Here is a 22,148-nt window from a genome sequence, read left to right as displayed (position 1 = left end):
AAGGTCTTTCGGCATAACCCCTATGCTATCTCCCAGTGCTCTCATATCTCCCCCTCATCTCAGGTTTCTGTCTCTGCTGCTGAGCTTAACACCTAGAAGTACACCTCTTCACCCTCACCCCCTGAGAGATCCTCTTTGGGAGCCCCAGAACCTGGAACGTTGCTCTTCCTGAGAAACAAGAGATGTGGAGAGCAGCGGTCCCTGCTCTGGGCCTTGCCCCTATTCCTACAGTATAACAGAGGCCCCATGCCCTGGTGCTGCCTCTCTCTGAGCTTCTCTGTTCAGTAAACCTTGAGCGGTCAGACCTTCTGGGCTGGATTCTGCTCTGCTCCCTGACATCTTGACCACTTGCTCACCGGGTTCCCAGAAGCTGAGAACCACAGGTGACCTGTATCCCCTGAGACCTGGCCAGAATCAATTTTCCTCCCCCACATAGGACTGGCAGACTCCCTTGGGCTCACACACAGCTTTATTCCTGCTGGTTTTACTGCATCTCCATCCATCCACCCCTGTGGACAGCTGAGAATAGGGGGTGAAGGAGACAGGTGGCTGGCAAGAAGAGAGCAATGAAGGCACTTAGGGGTTTACTCAAGGACCTGAGGGGAAGACCCAAGGCATGGGCCAGGAATGAGAGGGCCCAGGTGGGCTGGAGCAGCACAGGTATTTCCCAGAAGCCCTTCAGGTGCTATCACCTGGACTCCAGCTCCAACTCCCTCTCAGGACATCACCTCTGGTGGTGAACTGAGCACCAGCTGGGGTTGATGGAGGTCTGGGGAGCTAGGGCGGTGTGAGGAGAAAGCTGCTTTGTGAGCTCTGGCCCCTAGGGATTTGAAGGAGGGGGCAACAGAACTTTCCAGTGGCCCCCGAGCCTCCCCTGATCTTTGGGGGTCTTCTCTGGGTGTGCTTGAGCCTGAAAGAAACACAGTCAGGTCCTGCCACAGGCTTTACCTCTTCCTCCTCTTGCTCTTCCTCCCCTTCTCCCTTCCTCCTCCTCATCCTCCTCCCCATCTCCTAACCTCTCCTCCTCTACCTTCTTCCCTCTTCTCCTCTTCCTCCTCCTACTTCCTTCCCTCTCCCCCTTCCCTCTCTCTTCCTCCTCTCCTTCTCCCTCCTCTCCTTCCTTCCTCTCTTCCAGCGCCCTTCTTCCCCTTTCTCCCTTCCTTCTCCCAGCCTTCAGTGTTCTGAGGGTCCTGATCCTTGATATCCCCCCTAAATGTCCTTAAGCAGAGCCAGCACTGGAGCCCAGGGCTATCTGTGGCCAGCCCCCCACCCTTACTCCCATCCCCCTTACTCACAGGCCTGTAGGGCACACAAGCAATCTGGGGGTACTCCCAGCGACCATCTTCCTGGCAGCGGATCAGGGGCAGGTTGCGCTGGGCCAGCCCCTCACGGCAGTGGTACCGAAGGACCGTGTCCACCTCATAGCGCAGCTGTGGGCGGCCAAACACTTGGGCCAAGGGCAGCTCAGGTGGAGGCCCGCAGGACACTGGGGGTGGGGTGGGGGGGCATGGTCAGGAACTGGGATCCTGCTCTGGGGTGACTGTTCCCAGAACTGGGATGAAGAGATGAATGAACCATAACCAGATATAAAACTAGGCAGGGGTTGGGGAGAGAGCAAAGCTTTACACGACATGTTTTCATAAGCCAGAGTTGAGTAGCACTCTGGTCAAAAACAGAAATTCCAACTGGAATTCCCCCGAATGCATGCATTACCCCTCCCATGCACACCATACCCTTTCCTCTTCGCTGTGAAGCTCTGCCCACCCTCTCCTGCCACACAACCACAGCCCCCAAGCCCCCTCACCCAGCCCCATCTTGCAGGTGTAGGACAGGTGGTAGTTGCAGGGTACGTCACTCCACTGCCCCTGGTTATGCCACACCATGACCACACAGTTCTCTCCCGACAGGAAGTAGCTGTCAGGCTGCCCGGGGTTCCAGTTCTCATAGAGCTGGGAGTGGGGAAAGATAAGTGGGTGGTCACTGGGCCAAGAGGTGACGGAAAACTAGGAGAAGGAGGAATAGGGAATCCCAGGAAGGAAGAACAGAAAGCCAGGGGCTTTGGGGAGAGAGGGTCACAGGGAAGGGAAGAGGAGGGATGGGCATGAGAAAGGGGGAGGGAGGCACGTGTTCACTGCTGGGGCGGCGGGTTGGGGGCGTCTCACCAGTGGCTCGCCGTCTGACCACAGGAAATCGCCCTCTATGGTCCGGTCGTTGAGCCCAATCCACTGGTACTCGCGGTATCGATCTGGGGAGAACCCAGGGGACGCGCAGCTGTGCAGTAACTCTGAGGCCAGCAGGTGGCGCCCTTCCCCAGCCGCCGGTGACCGCAGGGGAAATCCCTCCTGCTGCCCCAAACCAGAGCTCCCTACATTTTTTTTTTTTTTTTTACTTTTGACCCGTTTTGGAAAGGCAGGGGTGGGGTGAGAGAATAAGACAAACATGACCAGGACTATACAAAGGGAGATAGAGAAAAGAATATAGGCTGGCAGCGAGCCCAGAGCCCACACCAGGCAGAGGAAGGGGCCTTTCCAGTGGGAATCCAGCCTCCCCTCAGCCCCCTAGCCCAGAGTGGAGTAGGGGCAGGAGATATAGAATGGAAAAGTGAATGAATGAATGAATGAATGAATGAATGAATGAATGAGTGAACTCTGCAAGGAATGCCAGAATGGGTGCCTAAGAAGTTAAGCAGCACACTGCTCTGGCCTAGGGTTGGGTGGGTTGGGTTTGGGGGACAGACTAGCCCCCACTGTTGAGGAAGTCCTGCTCCTCCGGTGTGCTGATGCTGGCCAGATGCGCCCCGAACTGCCGGCACTGGCCCTCTGCCTCCTCCCAGCTCCTCCGCGCAGAGAAGTGTTTGTAGCAGGCACCCTGGAAGGCATCCCAGCCCGGGCTGCAGAAGTGGAGGCCTGGGCACAGAAGTGGGGGCAGTTGGGCTGGAGGACCCAAGGGGTCCCCCATCCATAACACCCTGGGGAAGCAAGGGCTCTTCCCACCTGGGCACACAGAAAGGGCAGGACAGGGCAGGACCACGGAGGTGGTGGTGGGGTGCTGGAACTGCCCTGGGTACAGCTGCAGTGGTGGTGGGGAGTCTGGGCTCAGGGCTCCGGGCTCTGAGCTCTGGATAAGGGCTGGGTTTCCCCACCTGAGACTCTGTCATCCTTTACTATCAGGGAGAGAGCCCCTCTCTCTTGCTTTTCTGTTCCTGAAAGAACTCATCTTGCCTCACAATAACTCCATATGAGCTGGGGAGCATACTAGGTATTACTCCAGCAAGAACCCCCAGAAAGGCAATTTGGGGTTCCACTTAACAGATGAGGAAGTTGTGGGTAGCACTCAGAGAGGTGTTTTGCCTACAATGAGGAGGCACTCATGAAGGACATGCTAAGGGCGGTTCCCCCAACTAGTCCTAACATATAGTGGCAGAGTCCAGGTTTCAACTCTGTCCCCCAAGCACTCACCAACATCACACAGGGTCCCCCCATAGCCAGGTAAACATAGGCAGCGGACCCCCTCCTCCTCCTCCAAGCATGTCCCACCATTGTGGCAGGGACTGGGGATACAGTCACCTGGGGGGGGGGAGAGAGAAGTGAGGGGGGGAGGAAGCATAACTCATCCTGAACGCCCCCCAAAAAAAGGGTTCAGAAGTGTCCCCAGCCCTGTCTTCCTTGTCCTAAGGGTGATCACAGCACCTTCATGGCCACCCCTGGTCACCACCCAGCCCTGAGTTTTGAGTCCCCTCTGGCTTGCCAGCACTGGTTCAGCCAAGGTCTTCAGTGTGAAGCCAGGCCAAGGGGCAGGGGAGGTGGCCAGCACAGTCCTGGGACTCCTCCCACTATGGGGAGGGACCAGAGCTCAATGCTTAGGCATGGTCCTAGCTCTGCTGGGTGACTGGTCAAGTGCCTTTACCTCTTCAGACCTGGAGGATCTCTGTCACTCACCATTTGTGGTATTGTCTTAATACCAGGCTCCCACACAACCCAGCATGGCCTCACTGGGCAGGGTGGCACGTGAGGAGGGTTACCACCACAATGAGGTGTGGCCTGCCCTTAACTGCTCTCAGACTTGCTATCATGGGGTGGCACTGGCTGAGTTAGCTGTGCCTCCTGTCTGTCTACAGAGCAGTCACCCCCAGAAACTTCCAACCAAGAGTGAATGCACTTCTTTCTTAGGTACAAAGCTGCAGGGGGGTGGGGACAGGACTCTCAGTGTCACACCTGCTGCCTCATGCCCTCTTTCTCTAATATGCCATCCAACATCTGCTTCTTTTTCCCACCTTCCCAGACTCCTTATTAAGATCTCTCTCTCTTCCTCTCTCTCTTTCTCTCTCTCTCTCTCTCTCTCACACACACACACACACGTTCACACTTCGAGCCTTCTGCAAGTTTCCCAGCCGAGACACCCCTCTGATCAATCTGCTCCTTTCTTCTGGCTGCCCTTCCTCCAGGCAGTCTTCTTGGACTAACTACCCTGAAGACCTAAAATCTGGTGTGTGGATCCAGCTCCTTCTGGCTAGGTCATCTGCCTTTCCCCTGGACTTCTCCTGAGCCTAAGATGCACGGTGGCTGCCCTTAGGTTAGGCTTGGGTGCTAGAGGGCATTCTTGGGTGCTACATTCTCCAGTGTGGTGACTCAGGGGAAGGAGGCCCCATGGACCAGAAACACAGGTCTAAGTTCCCATCCTTGGGGGTTAAAGCCCTTCCTGAGCAGGTGACTTTGGTGGCCAAGGCCAAACTCCCTTCTGGCCCACTGTCTGGGGGTGGGGGGCAGAGCAGAGGTGGCAAACAGGCTGGAGAGCTGGCAAAGATCTTGCTGGGATGACCTAGCTATTGGGGTGAGAATGAGCCAGTCAGCCACTCTTCTCATGCTGGTTTCACCCAGCCCCAAAAGTGGGGAGGGGTGTTATGTTTAATCCATTAAACCCAAGCCCACAGAGTCTTGAACCCCCTGACCCTCACATTTTGTGGGCCTTCCTGCTCTGCTCTCTCCAGCCCCCAACGCTGAGGCACAGAGACTTAAATCTGAACTCTGGTTCCCCAGCTCTGCTACAGGGCACCCTTCCCCTCATCATTCCCCCACCCTCACCCCGGCTGAAGCGACAGAACCTGAACATATCAGATGGAGTGAAGAATCACACCCCCATCTAGTGCCCTGGCACACCAGACTCCAAGGCTGGCCAGCAGGGAGTGGAGACCAGCACAGGTGACCCTGGCTCACACCAGACCATCTGGGAGATGAGACCCTTTGGGCAAGGAGGACCCCAACCTTTCTTAGGGTCTCCCTGGAGAAGCTCGACCTCCCCTATGTATGTGGGACTTCTCTCTAACTCTAGACCCCAACTCTCCTCTCCCCCTTGCTGCACACCCTCCTCTCTGTGTCTCTTCTAGCATTCAGGATTTGGGGGTCCTCTGGGGTCCCAGAGGGTGAAGTGAGCTGGCTTCTCCTATGGGGTGAGGAAGTCATTAGTGCAGTGGTTAGTGGAGGAAGGGGAGGTTTCAGGTTTGGGATGAAAGTTAGAGACTACCCCCAGCTAAGAGGGAAGGGGTGAGGTATTGGGAGTATCTCCTCAGTGAGTGACTTTCTCCCTCATGCTGTGTGGGGGTGACTCTACACCAGGCTCATCAAAGTGCATGAGAAATGAACACACATCTGCCCTCCAGGATGAGGAGACTTCCCTCCACCAGGAGCAAGAGGCTATGACTCAGGGCCCCAGGGGGTTCACAGTGGCTGGAGCCATGGACTTGCAAGCAGGAAATCCCAACTTCAATCCCAGTGCCAACAATGCCAAAGTCCTGCTCCAGTTCTCTTTCTTTGTGTGTGTGTGTGTCTCTCTCTCAGTATATAAATACTCTCTTTAAGTCTGTCAAAATTGTCTAGTCTGTTTAGAGTAGGTCAGGGGAAAGAGGAAAAAAAAAAAAGAGGGGGCTGGGTGGTGGCACACCTGGTCGAGCACACCTGTTACAATGCGCAAGGACCCAGGCTCGAGGCCCCACACCTCACCTGCAGGGAGAAAGCTTTGCAAGTGGTGAAGCAGTGCTGCAGGTGTCTCTCTCTTTCCTTCTCTATCCCCATCTCTCCCTACCCTCTTGATTTCTGGCTGTCCATATCCGGTAGATAAAGATACAAATATTTTAAAGTAAAAAGTCTTAACAAAGAAAAAGAAAGAGGTTTCTTATTACCATGGTTAGCTTTTTAGTCCAAACATCTCTTTAAAAAAGAGATTAAGGGGGGTCGGGCGGTGGCGCAGGGGGTTAAGCGCATGTGGCACAAAGCGCAGGGACCGGCGTAAGGATCCCGGTTCGAACCCCGGCTCCCCACCTGCAGGGGAGTCGCTTCACAGGTGGTGAAGCAGGTCTGCAGGTGTCTATCTTTCTCTCCCCTTCTCTGTCTTCCCCTCCTCTCTCCATTTCTCTCTGTCCTATCCAACAACGAATTGCGTCAACAAGGGCAATAATAATAACCACAACGAAGCTACAACAAGGGCAACAAAAGGGGGAAAAATGGCCTCCAGGAGCGGTGGATTCATGGTGCAGGCACCGAGCCCAGCAATAACCCTGGAGGAGGAGAAAAAAAAAAAAAGAGATTAAGGCCAGATGGTGGTGCACCTGGCTGAGTACACACATTACAGTGTGCAAGGACCCGGGTTCAAGCTCCTGGCTACATTTGCAAGGGGGGAGGTTCATGAGCAATGAAACAGTGCTGCAGATGTCTCTCTTTCTCTCTACTTCCCCATTCCATCTCAATTTCTCCCTGTTTCCTTATGAAATAAAAAATAAATACTATTAAAAAAAGAAAGGCTGAAGCTCCCAGAGACCTCACAGATGACTAGAGTATGTCTTTTCTGGGAGGAGGTACACAGTCTGGCTTGGGCCCCCAGTGGTTGGAAGTGGAGGGAGGGGAAATAGCAGGGATTGTTAGATAACCAGAGAGTGAAGATGGGCAAAGGAAGAGACACAATGAGAAAGAGAGAGAGAGAGAGAGAGATGAACCAAGGAGAAGTCTGAAAGGACTGCCACGACACAGCTCCATGGCAGTACACATGGAGACAGAAGGTGCCAGAGTTTTGGTTACAAAGCAGTTTAATAGATTCATCTCCCGCGGCTTGGGTTCCATGAAACAGTCGAAAAAAATATATATGTATATACTTCACAGAAGTAGTTGCTTAAGGCTCTGTGGGAACAAGGGCTCTCCTGGACCCCAGAGGTTAAGGGAGGAGTAGAATCTAGGGTTCCCTGATATCAGTGTGTGTGTGTGTGTGGGGGGGAGATCATCAGCCGAGGGAGAGTGTGGCACAGGGAAAGAGAAAGGAGTGGTGGATAATGGGCCTGGTACCCTAAAGGGAGACAGGGGACTCCCAGGGGCACAAGGGGCTCTGTGATGATGACATGGGAGTCCCAGGTAGAGGTCCTGAGGGCAGAAGTCGCAGGGTAAGGACTTTAGAGATGGGGAGAGGACCACAAGGTTCGAGCCATGAAGTGGGGGAATTTGAGGGAGGGGCCACACAGGGTATCTAGGATGGGGGGCCTACAGGTGGGGCTAGGTAGGAGAATGAAGGTAAAGGAAGGGAGCCAGTAGGGCAATGGGGGAGTGGAATCAGGTGACCCAGAGCTGCGGGGGAAGGAGGAAAAGGAGGGAGAGGAGGGTGGCTGAGTCCCTGGCCACATTACCTGATGAGGGCGCCACGGCCACTCCACCTCGACTGCTGCTGTCAGTGGGCAGCCCTGGCTGGGCCCGCACTGAGGTCCCCACTGGGACAGTTCTTCCAGAATTCTCCACAGAGGGGGCCCACGTAGCTGGAAGCAGGGAAGGGGCATCTTCGGAACTCCCTGTCTCTTCACTCTCTTCTCCTCGAGGGGCCCCAGAGAGCTCAGGAGACCCAGCCTCCTCCCTCACCTCTCTCTCCCCAGTCGGAGTGGCAGGTGGGGGGGATGCCAAGCTCCCTTTCCTAGGAGTGGGAAGAGCAGCAGTGGGGGGCCCAAGGACCCTTGGAGGCCCGGGGGCCTCTGGTGCTCTCCTGGGAGGTGGTGTGGCCTCAGGTTGCAGGGTTACCCTTGCTGGTAAGGATGCCTGGGACAGTGACTCCTCTAGGGCCCAGTCCGTGGGGACCTTGGGGTCCAGGCTGCTGAGCTCACTGGGCCAGGCCCACAGATCCTCGTCCTCCACCTCCTTCTCTTCCTCTGCCTCCTCCTCTTCATATTTATCTTCCTCCAGCAGTACCTTGCTATCCTCTTCTGAGGATCCTTTGGGTGGAGCCATGGATTGGGTTTCAAATTCTAGGCAAAGGAAAGCTGCTTCAACACCACGGACAGCACCCACCCAGGCCAGGAAGAAGTGAGGTGTGATGGGGTGAGTCCTGGGGTGAGTCCTGGGGCAACCTGGTTCCCACCAGAGGAATTTCAACCAGAGTGTCAAGGTTGAGACAACACCAGGGAAGGCCCTAAGCTGCCTTTGAGCCCAGGAATATAAGGTCTCTCTACACGTCTCTTTTTCTAAGTTTGTTAAAATTCTCTAGTCTGTTTAGAGTAGGCCAGACGACACAAAAAAAAAAAAAAAAAAAAAGAAGGAAAGAAAAGGAGGCCCCCTTATTCCCATGGTCAGTGCCTTAGTCCAAACATCTCTAGATCCATGAGAGCTGGAAGTGGGAGTAGAATTTTCTGGAAAAGCAAAGGTGAGGAGAGGGGCAGTGTCTGTGTTACAGAGAAGGGACAGGGCAGAGCCCTGACAGGCACAGCCCCAAGCCCTGCTGCCCCCAGCTTCTTTACTAGGGAGCCACCCCAGGTGAGGGGTTCTAATTACCTAGGGAAGTCCTAGGGGGCTCTGCTGGGTCTTCTGGAGTGGAGCTTCCTCCAGCGCTGTCCTCTGGCATGGGAATAGAGTAAATGGCTCCTCGGGACTCGCTCTCCACAGCTCCTCGTGGCAGCTGCAGCTCCTCCAGGGTCTCTGTTACTGTCATGATGGCCTCCAGTCCGTTGGAGGCTGGGTCAGAGGTGGGCTTGGGGCTGGCAGAGGGCTGGAGAGAATCTGAGGTAGAGGGACAATTGCCGGCGAGGGATCAGACAGCCACTCCACCCTCCCAGACCACAGCCTGCAGGCTTTCCTCCCTGCCAAATGCCCAGGGAGGCACTTGTTCCTCAGCCTCAGTGCCTCAAGACTTAAAAAAAAAAAAAAAAACTTATTGGGATGAGTGTTGGTGCACCTGGTTAAGCGCACAGCATGGGGGAAGCTTCATGAGTGGTAAAGAAAGTACTACAGGCCTCTCTCTCTCCCTCTCTATCACCTCCTCCCTTCTCAATATCTCTCTGTCTTATCAAATAAAGGGGAAAAGAAAAAAATGGCCACCAGGAGAGCTAGATTTGTTGTGCAGGCAGACACATAAGCCCCAGCGATAACCCTGGTGGCAACAAATAAATAGATAAACAAACAAATACACAATTTACTGGGCTGAGCAGTGCTACACCTAGTTGTGCACACACAGCACAATGCACTAAGCCTCCAGCCCCCGCCTGCAGGGGGAGCTTTTTAAGTGATGAAGTAAGTACTGCAGGTGTCTCTCTGTCTCTCTCTCATTCCCTCTCAATTTCTTTCTATCCTATCAAATAAAATAAATATTTTTTTTTGCCTCCAGGGTTATCGCTAGGGCTCGGTGCCTGAACTATGAATCCATTGCTCATGGAGGCCACTGTTTTCCATTTTTGTTGCCCTTATTCTTGTTATTGTTATTATTGCTGTTGTTGTTGTTGTTGGATAGGACAGAGAGAAATTGAAAGAGAAGGGAAAGACAGAGGGGGGAGAGAAAGACAGACACCTATAGATCTGCTTCACCACTTGTGAAGCCACCCCTTGCAGTGGGGAGCTGGGGCTTAAACCAGAATCCTTATGCCAGTCCCTGGGCTTTGTGCCATGTGTGCTTAACCTGCTGCACTACCACCTGGCCCCCAGTGATATATTAATCTATTTACTAACAGTGGATTCACTGTGCAGGCACCAAGTCTCAGGGATAGCCCTGGTGGCAAAACGATGATGACACTAATAATAATGAGAGAGAGAGATGGCAAGGGTAGATAGCTTAATGGTTATGCAAAGAGACTCTCATGCCTGAGGCTCCAAGGTCCCAGGTTCAATTCCCTGCACCACCATAAGCCACAGCTGAGCAGTGCTCTGGTAAAAAAAAAAAAAAAAGAAAAAAGAAAGAAAAAGAAAAAAAGAAAAAACTGCCTCTAGTTTATTTGGGAGTCTGGTGGTAGCGCAGCTGGTAAAGCTCACAAGGCACAAAGCGCAAGGACCGGATTAAAGATCCTGGTTTGAGCCCCTGGCTCCCCACCTGCAGGAGAGTCGCTTCACAAGCGGTGAAGTAGGTCTGCAGGTGTCTGTCAATAATAATAATAATAATGATAGACAGAAAGAACCAGAACATTAGCATATGAGATGCCAGGGATTGAACTCAGGGACTCATACTTGAGAGTCCGAAGCTTTGTAGCTATGGAGCCACCTCCCAAGATGTGCCACACAAGACTTTTTAAATGTGTGCGTGTGGGGGAGGACAGGCTATCACCACAGAAGAGCTGAAGGCAGAATGATCCTGCTATCGTTCTCACTTGAGGACCTCAGTCTGGCAGCAAAAGAGCAAAAGCAAGGGTCATTCCAGCCTTCTAGAACCTACTGTCTTCAAATAACATGGGTGGGGTGGGGGAGGGTCAGGCAAAAGATCTTCATGACTGAGGCTCTGAGGTCCCAGGTTCAATCCTTGACACCACCATAAGTCAGAGCTGATCAGTGACCTCATAAAGTAAATAATAATAACAACTATATAATAACTGCATAACAACAACCAGAGCTTTAGAATGAGCTGGCCTGTCTCTAGGGGAGGAATTCAGAGCAGAAAATGAATGAAGTGCAGGCAGAAGTGTGCTAAGAGGAGCCAGCAGGCTTTCTGCACTCAGCTGATGGAGAGACAGATGGGACAGTGTGTCCTGCCCTCAACACCTGCTCCCAGGAGCCTTGCTTCTGCCAGACAAGCCACCTGTGCCCTTGCTTGCCCCGTCCTTCTCCTGCTCCCAGCCCTGTCATCCCTCCCACCCCTCCTGGTTCAGCTCCTCTCTTCATTTCTTCCCAGATTGTGCTCCCATACATTGCCAGAACCAGTGCAGTGGGGGTAAGCTGTTGTTATGATTATCATAACATCACCCCCATTCTTGTGCACCTTTCCAGGTGACCTGCCTACTCCTCCCCTGTTGCCAGCACCAGGCCAGAGTGTCAAAGGTCCAGGCACCTTGTCTTCTCTCAGACTGGCATTCCCAAAGCTGAAGTCATGTGCATCCCTCCCCACCCCGCATCAGATTAGGGGTTTCCTGAGGGTAAAGGCTGTGCTTTCTCCCATTTCTGCCCCCACTGTGCCAGCACTGCAGGCTCACAGTGGTGGCAAGGACCCAGAACCTCCACAGCTATGCTTCCCTGATTGTTAGTTACCCTTGGCCTGACTCTGTCTCTCTGAGGATCCCAGACACTACTCCTCATCCTATCCCCAACACAAGATGTGGCAGGAGGGGCCAGATGGTGGTGCACACACTTGGGATCACACGTTACCATGCTCAAGTTTCAAGTCCTCAGTCCCCACATGTAGGGGGGGAAGCTTCATGGGCAATAGAGTGATGCTGCAGCTCTCTCTCTCCCCTTCTCACTTTCTCTCTGTCATATTAAATAAAATTTAAAAAAAGAAAAAAATTCTGCCAGAAGCAATGGATTCATTGTGCTGGCACCAAGCCCCAGGGGTAGCCCTGGTGGCAAAACAATGATAATAATAATAAGTCATTATTACTACTATTGGCATGAAGCTGTCTGTTTATAAACCCAAATGTCCTCAAGGACCTTCTCCCCATGGGAGAGATTATGTCTACTCCTTAATATTTGGTGATTCAAGACTTGCCACCTTCAAGCTGAAGGTTCTGGAGATTCTTCTTCTTTTTTATTTTTCCCACATTTTGTTGCCCTTGTTGTATTTATTGTTATTGTTGTCATTACTGTGGTTGTTGGATAGGACAGAGAGAGGAGGGGAAGACAGAGAGGGGGAGAGAAAGATAGACACCTGCAGACCTGCTTCACCACCTGTGAAGTGACTCCCCTGCAGGTGGGGAGCCAGGGGCTTGAACCCAGATCCTTATGTGGGTCCTTGCATGTCGTGCCATGTGCACTTAACCCGCTGCGCTACCACCTGACCCTCTGGGATTTTTCTAAGGGATCCTGGGGCAGACAGTTAAACGGAGCAGCCCCTTTGATGGGCTTGGAGTCTCCCACGCTCTGCTGATTAACTGATGGAAACAAAAGACTTTGGGCACTAACTCATCCTCTGTGTGGGCGGTCTGTGGGAAGGCAGGCTCACCTCTGAAGCAGTAGACGTTGAAGCGGCTGTGCTTGTTGGGGAAGCCCGTCTGGTTGGGGAAGAGGAAGAGTGTCTTGACTCCAGGCAGGCCCCCGCCACAGCGCAGGCTGGGGGTGACAATGGGGTAGCGCACACTGCCATCAGCCAGCCATCCCGGGCTGCAGCGATCCAGGCCATCGTCCCAGGCTGCATACAACTGGCCTGTGCTGGCGATCTCAGCGCCCCGTTCCCGGCAGTATGCCCGAGCCTCCTCCAGCGTCAGCTTGTCTGGGGGAGCACCCAGGAACAACTCCCCTGATGAGGAAGAGGAGGCTAGGTAACTGGGCTGTGTGGGGTCAGTCTGGGCCTTCACAGGGAGCCAGGGGGGTGGCTCTGAGTATCTCTCTCTGTGTGTGATGGCATCAACCACCCCACATCACTGCTCCTAGGACGGGGTTCTAGGATTGATACTTGCTCAAGGAATGTGGCCCAGTGTCCTCATTTTGCAAAGACTGAAACCAGGGGTCAGGCAGTGGCACAAATGGTAAATCATAGAAAAAATCATGCCTGAGGACCAGGGTTCAAGCCCCTGGTCCCTATCTGCAGTGGGGAAGCTTCCCATGTGGTGGAGCAGTATTGCAGGTGTCTCTCTTTCTCTCCCCTTTCTTTCTTCCCCTCTCTCACCCTATTTCTCCATGTCTCCTGATAAAAATAAAATAAAATAAAGGCCCAGAGATACCACGTGGTAGAGATAGATGCATAGCAAGCAGGAACAGTGGAAACCCAGCCCCAAACTGAGACTATGGTCCCAGACTCACCTCTAGAGAACCACTGGCTGTTTCCTTAAATACATGAGGGACAACACAGACCAGCAGGGACCTCTGGAGGACCATGGGCTGTACCAGAGAAAGACGGATCGATCCCCCTGGGGACCCCCAACTCCCAATCACCATTCAAGTCTTCAGCATAGCAGTAAACATCATAGAGGTCATCTGGGTCTACCATGCCATAGTTCCGGACCCCAGGAAAGCCATCCATGTCTCCATAGCAGGCCTCTCGTGGGGTCTGGATGGGATACCTGGTGACAGGGAGTGGGGTGAGGAGTTGCTTCCCTTCCAAGTCAGATTGCCCTGAGATCCAGCAGGTGGCATAGTGGGCAGAGTGACTAACTCACTTCCAAGTCACATTGCCTATCCATGCAGGATCCCTGCACCCCCCCCCCCATATTCCAGCTCTTCAAGGACACACACCTCAACCCCCTAGTGCAGGATCCCTATCTATCCTCCCCAAATCAACCTCCCTCTCCTCTTAGGGAGCCCTGTAAGGCCACCAGAGGCCCCAGGCAGACTATGGCAGTAACCCAGAGCACAGCCAACCCAGAGCCCCCCTTTCCCAGCTCCCACCAACCTGACAGTCTGGTCTGAGAGCCATCCAGCATCACACTGTTCATAGCCCCCTAGGTAGGCAGCGTAGAGCTGCTCTGGGGTGGCAATTCGGGCCCCAATGCGGTCACATGCCTCCTGGGCCCCCTTGAAGGAGAAAGCGTAGCGTGCAGACCCCTCTCGGTAGAGAAAGACGACTCCTAGGGGCCAAAGAGAGCACCTAAGACCTCAGCACCCAGAGCACTGACCCTCCTCTTCCTGTCTTCCCCCACCCCCAATTCCACACAGGGCACAGAGTCCATTTGTTCTCACTCTAGGGCAGGAGATGTGGCTAGGCTGTAGGCAAACAGCAGTCAGGCAGCCCAGCCTATGCCACTTACTCCTCTCTCTCTTTTTTAAAAATTAATCAATTAATTTCCTTTTTGTTGCCCTTGGTTTTTTAATTGTTGTTGTAGTTACTATTGTTGTTGTTATTGATGTCATCGTTATTGGATAGGACAGAGAGAAATGGAGAGACGAGGGGAAGACAGAGAGGGGGAGAGAAAGATAGACACCTGCAGACCTGCTTCACCGCCTGTGAAGCAACTCCCCTGCAGGTGGAGAGCCGGGGGCTTAAATTAGGATCCTTATGCTGGTTCTTGCACTTTGTGCCACGTGTGCTTACCCCGCAGTGCTACCACCCGACTCCCACTCCTCTCTTTCAGATGTATTTATTTATTCATTTATTTAAGGAAAAGAAAGAACCAAAATGTCACTGTGGCACCCGTGATGGCAGGGCTCAAGCTCAGGACCTCATACCTGAGAACCCAACTCCATATTCACTGCACCACTTCCTAGGCTGTGCCTGTATATGATGTTTCTCTCTCTTTGTTTTTCTTTGAAGGTTTATCTATTAAGGGGAATGTGTTTTGTGGGGGGCACCACTTTGGCACATGTATTTCTGGGGATTAAACTCAGAACCTCATGCTTGAGAGTCTAACACTCACTCTACCACCTCCTGGGGCACCACTATAAGTCTTATTTATTTATTTATTTATGAAAGGGAAAGGTGGATGGGAGAGAGAGAGAGAACCAGAGCATCACTCTGGTACATTCGATGCTAGAGATGGAGCTCAGGACCATGCTTGAGGGTTCAGTGCTTTAACCACTGCGACAACGCCCAGGGGTACTCGCTTCATTTCCAACTCTGTCCAGTGTCTCCTGGGTACTTCTCTCCCGCTGGGCTCCCCAGAACAGCAATGCTCTTCCCTCCCCCACAGAAGCCCCCCTCACCCTTGACCTTGACCTCCACGGTGTCGCTGCTGTCATCTATGCCATGTTGGACCTCGCAGCGGTAGATGCCCGAGTCATTGGGCCGCAGTTCGCTTAGCACCAGGGACACGTCGGTGAGGGACGCGGGGTAGGCGGGCAGCGCCACGCGGAAGCGATAGGCCTCGCTCACCTTGACGCGCAGCCCGCGAGCAACCAGCACCTCAGCCTCGCGGCCCCCAGCCAGGAAGGTCCACTTGACCCGCGGGGAGCCCAGCGCAGGCCGGCGGCTGGCCGGGGGCCGCAGGTAGTGGACATGGCACGGGATGGTGATGGAGCCGCCCAATGCCGCCCGCAGGGGCGCCTCCCTAGAGATGCGCACGCTGAAGGCGTGGTCCTCTGTGGGACGGCAGCACACAACGGGGGAGAGGCTGGCAGCCCGGCCTGGGCGCCCTGCACCCCCAAGACACCCCAGCCCACCCAGGAAAGCCCTGCCCTCAGGACTCCACAAACCCACATCAAGGAACCGCCCACCCACCACCTCAATACTTTTTGGACTCTTTCCAAGGCCCCACCAGCCAAATTCGGTACTGGGGTCTCCTAGCAGCATCACAGGGGTCCCTGGTACCGCTAAGAATGTGTGTGACCCGACCACCCCCACCCCCTAGTGGTCACCCTGCCCTAGAGGTTTCTCCCAACACCACCTCTGCTGTTACTCCCACCCTGTGTCCCACTTCAAGTGGTCCCTCACACCTCCTGAACCCCAACATACCAAAATTACTCGACCCCATAAGGCATCCTTGTTCCCCAATGTCATGCCCCCATGCTTCCCCCATCCTGTTCTCCTGGTCTCCCCCAGGCCAGAGGAGCTAGGTTAGAGTCCCTAAGGCCACCTGCTAGGGCCATGCATGGGGCGCTTACCCGAGCTGTCCCCTTCCAGGGTGTCCTGTAAGGCCACTGGGGCATGTGCCAGGGCAGGGGCGGCCAGCAGGCACAGGAGCAGCGAGGCCATGCTGCTGGCTGATGCAGGGGCTTGAGGAGGCAGGGCAGGGTTAGACGTTGGGTCGCACAGTCCTGCGTGTCCACACAGACCCTAACCCCAAAGCCCATTGCCCTGCCTAACTGTTAATTGTTTTTAATCCCCTTGCCCAGAAACCATTCCCCAGAACCAGTGCCTATGTCCTAGCTGATGACTTCAGGCACACAATACTTATACCTACCTGGCCTCCTCCAGGAAGGCCTCCTAAACTGAACCTTAGCAATGCACAACTCTCTCCCTTACCCCCCTGCTGACCTCACTGTTCCTTATAAGAAAGCTCTTCTTTTCACTACCAACATCCCCCCACCACACACACTCACTCCTTGGCTGCCTTCTCCCTCCACCCACCCAGCCTTTCCTTTCTGCCTGGCACAGCCTTTCCCACCGGATCTCCTGGCTCAGAAAACCATGGGCACAAAGCCCCTGTCTCTGCCAGCCTGGCCCCCATCCAGCCTCCCTCCTCCACCCCAGCCCTAGGCTGAGGAGTAGGTTCAAAGAAGTCGTGTGAGAATAAATGGGGGAGGTGGGGTGGTTCTCCCTTCTTCCCTTTGCCAGCAGAAGTTCTGAGAACCCAGAATCTTCCTCTGAAGATGACAAAGCACAAATACTCTCATAATGGGGGGGTGTCACTGAGTAATGGAGAGCAGAAGGCTGAGGGTGACCCTGGGTCCCTAGCAAGGCAGTCAGCCAGCTTGTCCCTAGGCAGAAAGACTGGTGAGCTGATGTCATGGGGGTGAATAGTATGGGGACCCAAATCAGCATGGAGAAGGTGAGTGGAGCAGCAGCAGGGAGGAGGGAGAGCCCACAGGAAGCACCCAATGCCTGCACATTTCCGCTGAGAGTGTGCCTGCCTGTCCCCATTTCCCACCCTGGCCTGAGCCTGAGCCGGGTGGGCCATCTCTTCCTCCTTCTCCACCTCCCTTCCTCACACAGGCTGCCTGCCACTGTGGTAACCCCCAACCCTCTGCAGGGACCACACCTCATGTCCTAGGGATCAGTGTTGGGGGAAGGAAAGGTGGAAGCCAGAATCTAGGGCCTCTCTCTGGCCTTTGAGAGAGAGGGAGTCCCTCATAAGAACAGACCAGAGGGTGCTGAGGCCAGCCCTGGTAAGGGAAACCCTGGCTGGGGCTGGGGCTGGGAGGGATGGTGTGGCCCCAGAAGGTAGATGTGCCAGCTGGGTGCTGGTGACACTGCTGAATATGCATATGAACTATGCCAGGCCTCCAGCCAGCCCTGCTGGCATCTCCCCTTCCCTCTCTCTGGTTGTGTTGTCACAGGCAGCCCAGAAACCCTTAGAGTGGGAGCTACCCTGGAGCCAGCACCTCAGCCTGCTCTCTCCATGAAGACCAGGGGATCAGGTCCTAGGCTGATGGGATATGGAGGCTACCCAACTCCCACCTCCAGGAATGGGGACCACTGCCAAAGGGGCCTAGGGGTGATCTTAGCTCTTTTCTCCCAACTCCACATCAACAAAACCAGTGCCCAGTGTCTCTCAGTTATGGGGTTCTTTCTCCTGCCTCAGTTTCTAGGACTCTACCCTCATCTTGAGTATCTGGAGTGACACAGGGGCCCAGCCCTCTTTGTCATCATCCCTGAACACCCAGGGACACCTGTGTCCTTCCACCTGGGAGACTGCAGGTTAGAGACCAGCTTCACAGAGATTCAGGAGCAGGCGTGTGTGTGTGTGTGTGTGTGTGTGTGTGTGTATGCAGACCCAACACCCACCACCTCCATATGCTGAACACTCATCTGCTGGAAGCCTACAGACCACCCCATGGGCACCAAGCCCTGGTGCCCAGCAGGGTCAGCAGGATGCAGAAGGGTCTGTACTCAGGCCTTGTGGGAGGGAGGCTCCCAGCTGTTCCTGAGGTGGCTGTGCACATGGAGCAAAGCCTTAGCAAAGTCAGCAAGGGTGCAGGGCCCCGGCAAGCCTTCTAACCAGTGCTGCTTGCTGCAAGCACAACTCACAATGCCCACAGTACACCAGTGCTGGGCCAGCCCTGCTGGGGCCGCAGCTATGAGTGTGGGCTATGTGCTGTCGATGGCAGAACTAGCTGGGCTGTAGCATGGGTCCAGGGGTGACAATGGGCCCAGATGGTTCTAGTAGGATCTGGAATTCAAATCATGTAGACAACAGTGCTCACAAAATTTTGTTGAAGCTCCTGGTGCTGTTAGACCCCATGGGCAGAGCAACCTAGGTAAGAGGGAGTCTGTAGTGGCCCAGGGGGTGGTGCAGTGGCTTGAGCTTTGAGTTCTGGTCTCAATAAACATGAGGTCCTGAGTTTGATGCCTGGCATGGCATGTGCCAGAGAAATGCTCTAGATTTCTCTCTCTCTCTCTCTCTACCTATCTACCTAATAGACTTTTTTTTTTAAAAAGGAGAGAATGTGTAAAGACCTGGAGGGAGGGTCTCCCAGCACAAAAAGAAACGGGGTTACCATGGCATGGGGCCTCTCACTAAATTCTTCTCTAATATGTCTACAACTTTGGGGGGCACACTGCCTCGGTATTCATCCTGACACTGAGGAGGAAGGAGCCAGAGGTTCAGGGAGCTCAGCTACCTGCCCAAGGTCAGATAGCGAGTGGCCGACAAGCAGGGGTTCCCCCCCCCGCCCCTCCCCCAGCGGCTTCTACCTGCTATCCTGCTGGCTCCCCGGAGGCGTCCCGGTTGAAGGGGTGCTCTCTGGGCTCCTCCTTCGGTGCTGCGTGCACGGTGAGCACCGAGTCGCCTTCTTACTCTGGCCACTGCCGCCCTGCCCCGACAAGGTCGGACACTTGGGAGGCGGAGAGCGGAGGGGGCGCGGCCGAGGGGGGCGCTACGGCGCCTGGGCTGCGTTGCAGATGGCTGCGGGGCCCAGGTCGTCCTGGGCCGCCTGGGTGGGGGAGTGGGTGCTCCAGGGCTGGAGTCTGGGGGGGTGGGGCTGCTCGTTGCGGGATGGGGGGAAGTCCTCCCCTCTGTCCCCTCGCCTGGACATCACTCACCTGCTAGTAGGCGGGCGAGGGCCGGGTGGGGTACGGTCCCGGGAAGTGTGCCGCCTCCTCCAGGCTGGCCTCCAAGCTCCGCTCGCCCCAGCAGCTGCGGTGGAGACTGCGGCGGACGGGCCTGAGCAGCGGGCACCGGGAGGTTGGGCCCGCGGGACGCTGGGTGGGGTGGGGGGGGACTAGGGCCGGCGCACACACCTCCTGTCCTGCCCTCGCCCCCGCCCCGCCTCTCCCGCCACCCCCGCCCGCGTGGGTCCGCAGGGCTCCGAAGGTCAGCGGGCTGGGCGGGTGCGTCCAGGCTCCCGGCAGCCGCTGCAGCGGAGACAGCGAAGTAGGACACCCGGCCCAGGCGCCGGGCGGGGGACGAGGATGGTGCAGCTGCCGGAGGGTGCGGGTGCGACTTTCCCGAGGAGGCGGGCCAGCAGGAGGGACGAGGGAAGGGGAGCGAGTGAAGTGGTTGGAGGGGGAGGAGGGGGCTTGTTTTGAGACACCTAAACACACACACACACACACACACTTGGAGGAGCCATTTATTTAATTATTTTATCTCCAAAGTTTTTGCTGGATCTTCAATTCTGCATGATTTCACCGTTTTTGTTTTTGTTTGTTTGTTTTGTGTTTTTTTTTTACCCCTCCTTTTTTCCCCCCTAAACACTGAGGAAGAGACAGAGACAGAGAAGGACAAAGAGAGAAGGAGAGTGCTGGTGATATAGCTCGCTTTGGGGTGGCACACTTGGTTGAGCTCACACATTATCATGTGCGAGGACCTGGTTCAAACTCCCAGTCCCCACCTGCCAGGCAGATGCTTCACAAGTGGTGAAGCAGTGCTATAAGTGTCTCTATCACTCTATCTTTTTCTTCTCTCTCAACTTCTCTTTGTTTCTATCCAATGAGGAAAGAGAGAGAGAGAAACAGAGAGAGACAGAAAGAGAGAGAGAACTTGGTTGGATCTTGCACTGCTTTGCCATGTGTGAGACCCGAGTACAATCCCAGCCCCCAGTGCACTGGAGGAAGCTTCAGTGCTGTGCTTTCTTTCCCTCTCCCTCCCTCTGTCTCCTCCTCCTTCTTTCTCTCCCTTTCTCTTTCTCTCTTGAGAATGAAAGACAGGATAGTGATGCTCCATCATTCTTGAAGTTTTCCCTGTAAAGGTCCTCCCATGGTGGGTGGGGTGAACCCAGGTCCTTGCACATGATAAAGTTTGTGGACTCCTGGTTGAGCTATCTTCCATCACCCACACTCTCCCCAGTTCTTTTTAGGATGAAGTGTGGATGACCCTGACTGCCTCCCCTGGAGGAAGCTCTGATGAGATGCTGTCTCCTGTGGGGGTCCCTCTCCCTGCACAGAGGAAGTCCCTGTATCTGGAGAGAGGAGGGCAGTGCTTTTGCAAAATAACAATTATTATTACTATTATTAATGAATTAAGCTTGGTGGCTCAGTGGACAGCACAGGGTGTGCAAACCAATGTGCAGACAGACTTAGCCATTCTGGGTGCTCAGAGCACACCCCCCTCCCCTGCCAGGCTGAATGTGCTGCCCAGCCACTGGGAACCCCTCACACCCAGAATACCAATGAGCCCCCCCCCCCCCAGCTCCAGGGCCCCTGCTCTACGATGCTTTCCCAGGCTCTTCCCTCCCCATCCTCCTTCTGGGCAGAGCTCCTGGCACTCGCCTAGATTCTCTCCCCTGGATACCACTGGTGGCGCCAAGGAGAGCTTGTCGGAGTCTTTGATCCTCACCACTGCTGGCAGTACAGATCCCCAAAATCTCCCAAATAAAGTAGGGTGCCTACCATGCAAATGTTTCTTGAGGACAGGACCTTAGCCTTCCATCTAGATGTACCCCCTTCCTCCCATTCTCCCAAGTGGGAATTTGAAAATTTCCTAGAATAGGCTCCTTTTAACATTTTTTTTAACTTTTATTATTTGTTGGATAGAGACAGAGAAATTGAGAGGAAAGGGAGAGATAGATAGATAGAGAGAGACCTGCTGTCCCAAGTTCTATAGTGGGGAGGGGATATCTGAGAAGGCTTTTGGGGATGAATCTGGAGAGCACTGGTATGGCACTGGGCGTCCTCCTCAGATCTCCCCCCACCAACTGAGAGGAATGCATTCCCTCCCTCAGGAGAACCAGTGCAGCTGCCTGCATGGAGCAGCTTCCAGCCAGCAACACAACCACAGCCCTCACCCGGTGGAGACCCAACCAGAGAAAACAGAAAGACCTTCTCTGCCACTTCCCCTCTGGGCTAGAAGCACAGGCACACAGTTTGGTGCCAGTAGTGTCCAGCCTTGACCAAGGTCAGTGACACCTGGAACTGGGAAGAGCCAGCAAAACAGTCTACTCCAAGGGGCAGAACCCTAGTGGGAAAGCAGATGAACTGAGAGGCCCCAGTGGTGGCCTGGATTCCAGAGTCACAGCCACTGAAGTCATGCTCTGTGTTGCCATTTGCAGTGAAAGCTCCTTGCAACAGTTCCTTTCTCCTCCTTCTTCCTCTTCATCCTCTTGGTCTCCTCCTTCTTTCTCAAGATTTTATGAGAAGTGTGTGTGTGGAGGGGGACACACCAGAGCATCACCCTGGCATGTGCAATGCAAGCGATTGAACTTAAAGCCTCTTTCTTTCAGTGTTTCATCCACTGTGCCACCTCTGGGCATCTGACTCTTTTTTTTTTTATTAAATTTTTTTTTATTTATTCCCTTTTGTTGCCCTTGTTGTTTTATTGTTGTTGTTATTGATGTCATTGTTGTTGGATGGGACAGAGAGAAATGGAAAAAGGAGGGGAAGACAGAGAGGGGAGAGAAAGACAGACACCTGCAGACCTGCTTCGCTTGTGAAGCGACTCCCTTGCACTTCGCGCCACGTGTGCTTAAGCCGCTGCGCTACTGCAGCGGCTTAAGCTGACTCCCTGGCATCTGACTCTTAAGTACAATGAGCTGGATAGTATCTACTGAGCTGCAGTGGCCCAGGCTCAGTAGAGTCTAGTTATTTCTCTCTACTGTTTGCACACATCCCACTATCTCCACCTTAAATGTACATCTCTTGGTCAGTAGGTCTAGTGAGTAGGCGTGGCTGCTGCAGTTGGTGGGGAGGAATTCACTAGTTGGTGGAGGAGTCTTTTTCTAGTATTTTCTGGGGTAGGGGTAAGCCTTTCC

General features: G+C 54.3%; 1 protein-coding gene across 2 annotated transcripts; it reads right to left on the bottom strand.

Annotated features, from left to right (window-relative positions):
- Positions 1 to 451: 451 nt before the first annotated feature.
- BCAN (brevican) lies at positions 452 to 19,167 on the bottom strand. 2 transcript variants are annotated; one of them, XM_007535539.3, is made up of 15 exons: positions 19,003 to 19,166; positions 18,655 to 18,773; positions 15,903 to 16,013; positions 15,006 to 15,380; positions 13,759 to 13,933; positions 13,302 to 13,429; positions 12,373 to 12,666; positions 8,793 to 9,017; positions 7,664 to 8,269; positions 3,459 to 3,566; positions 2,748 to 2,906; positions 2,163 to 2,245; positions 1,805 to 1,949; positions 1,296 to 1,486; positions 452 to 910 (listed from the first exon to the last, which is right to left on the bottom strand). In XM_007535539.3, the coding sequence occupies exons 3-15, from the start codon at positions 15,991 to 15,993 to the stop codon at positions 821 to 823; spliced, it is 2,670 nt and encodes an 889-aa protein (XP_007535601.2). In that variant the 5' UTR covers positions 15,994 to 16,013; positions 18,655 to 18,773; positions 19,003 to 19,166; the 3' UTR covers positions 452 to 820. The 2 variants fall into 2 exon arrangements, with proteins under 2 accessions (XP_007535601.2, XP_060057613.1); XM_060201630.1 differs by lacking the exon at positions 2,748 to 2,906 and having other exon boundaries at positions 19,003 to 19,167.
- Positions 19,168 to 22,148: the final 2,981 nt, after the last annotated feature.

The sequence above is a fragment of the Erinaceus europaeus genome, chromosome 11 (genome assembly GCF_950295315.1).
Source record: "Erinaceus europaeus chromosome 11, mEriEur2.1, whole genome shotgun sequence".
NCBI lineage: Eukaryota > Metazoa > Chordata > Mammalia > Eulipotyphla > Erinaceidae > Erinaceus > Erinaceus europaeus.
The sequence above is the reverse complement of the archived record's forward strand: the minus strand, read 5'-3'. Positions and strand labels throughout refer to the sequence as shown.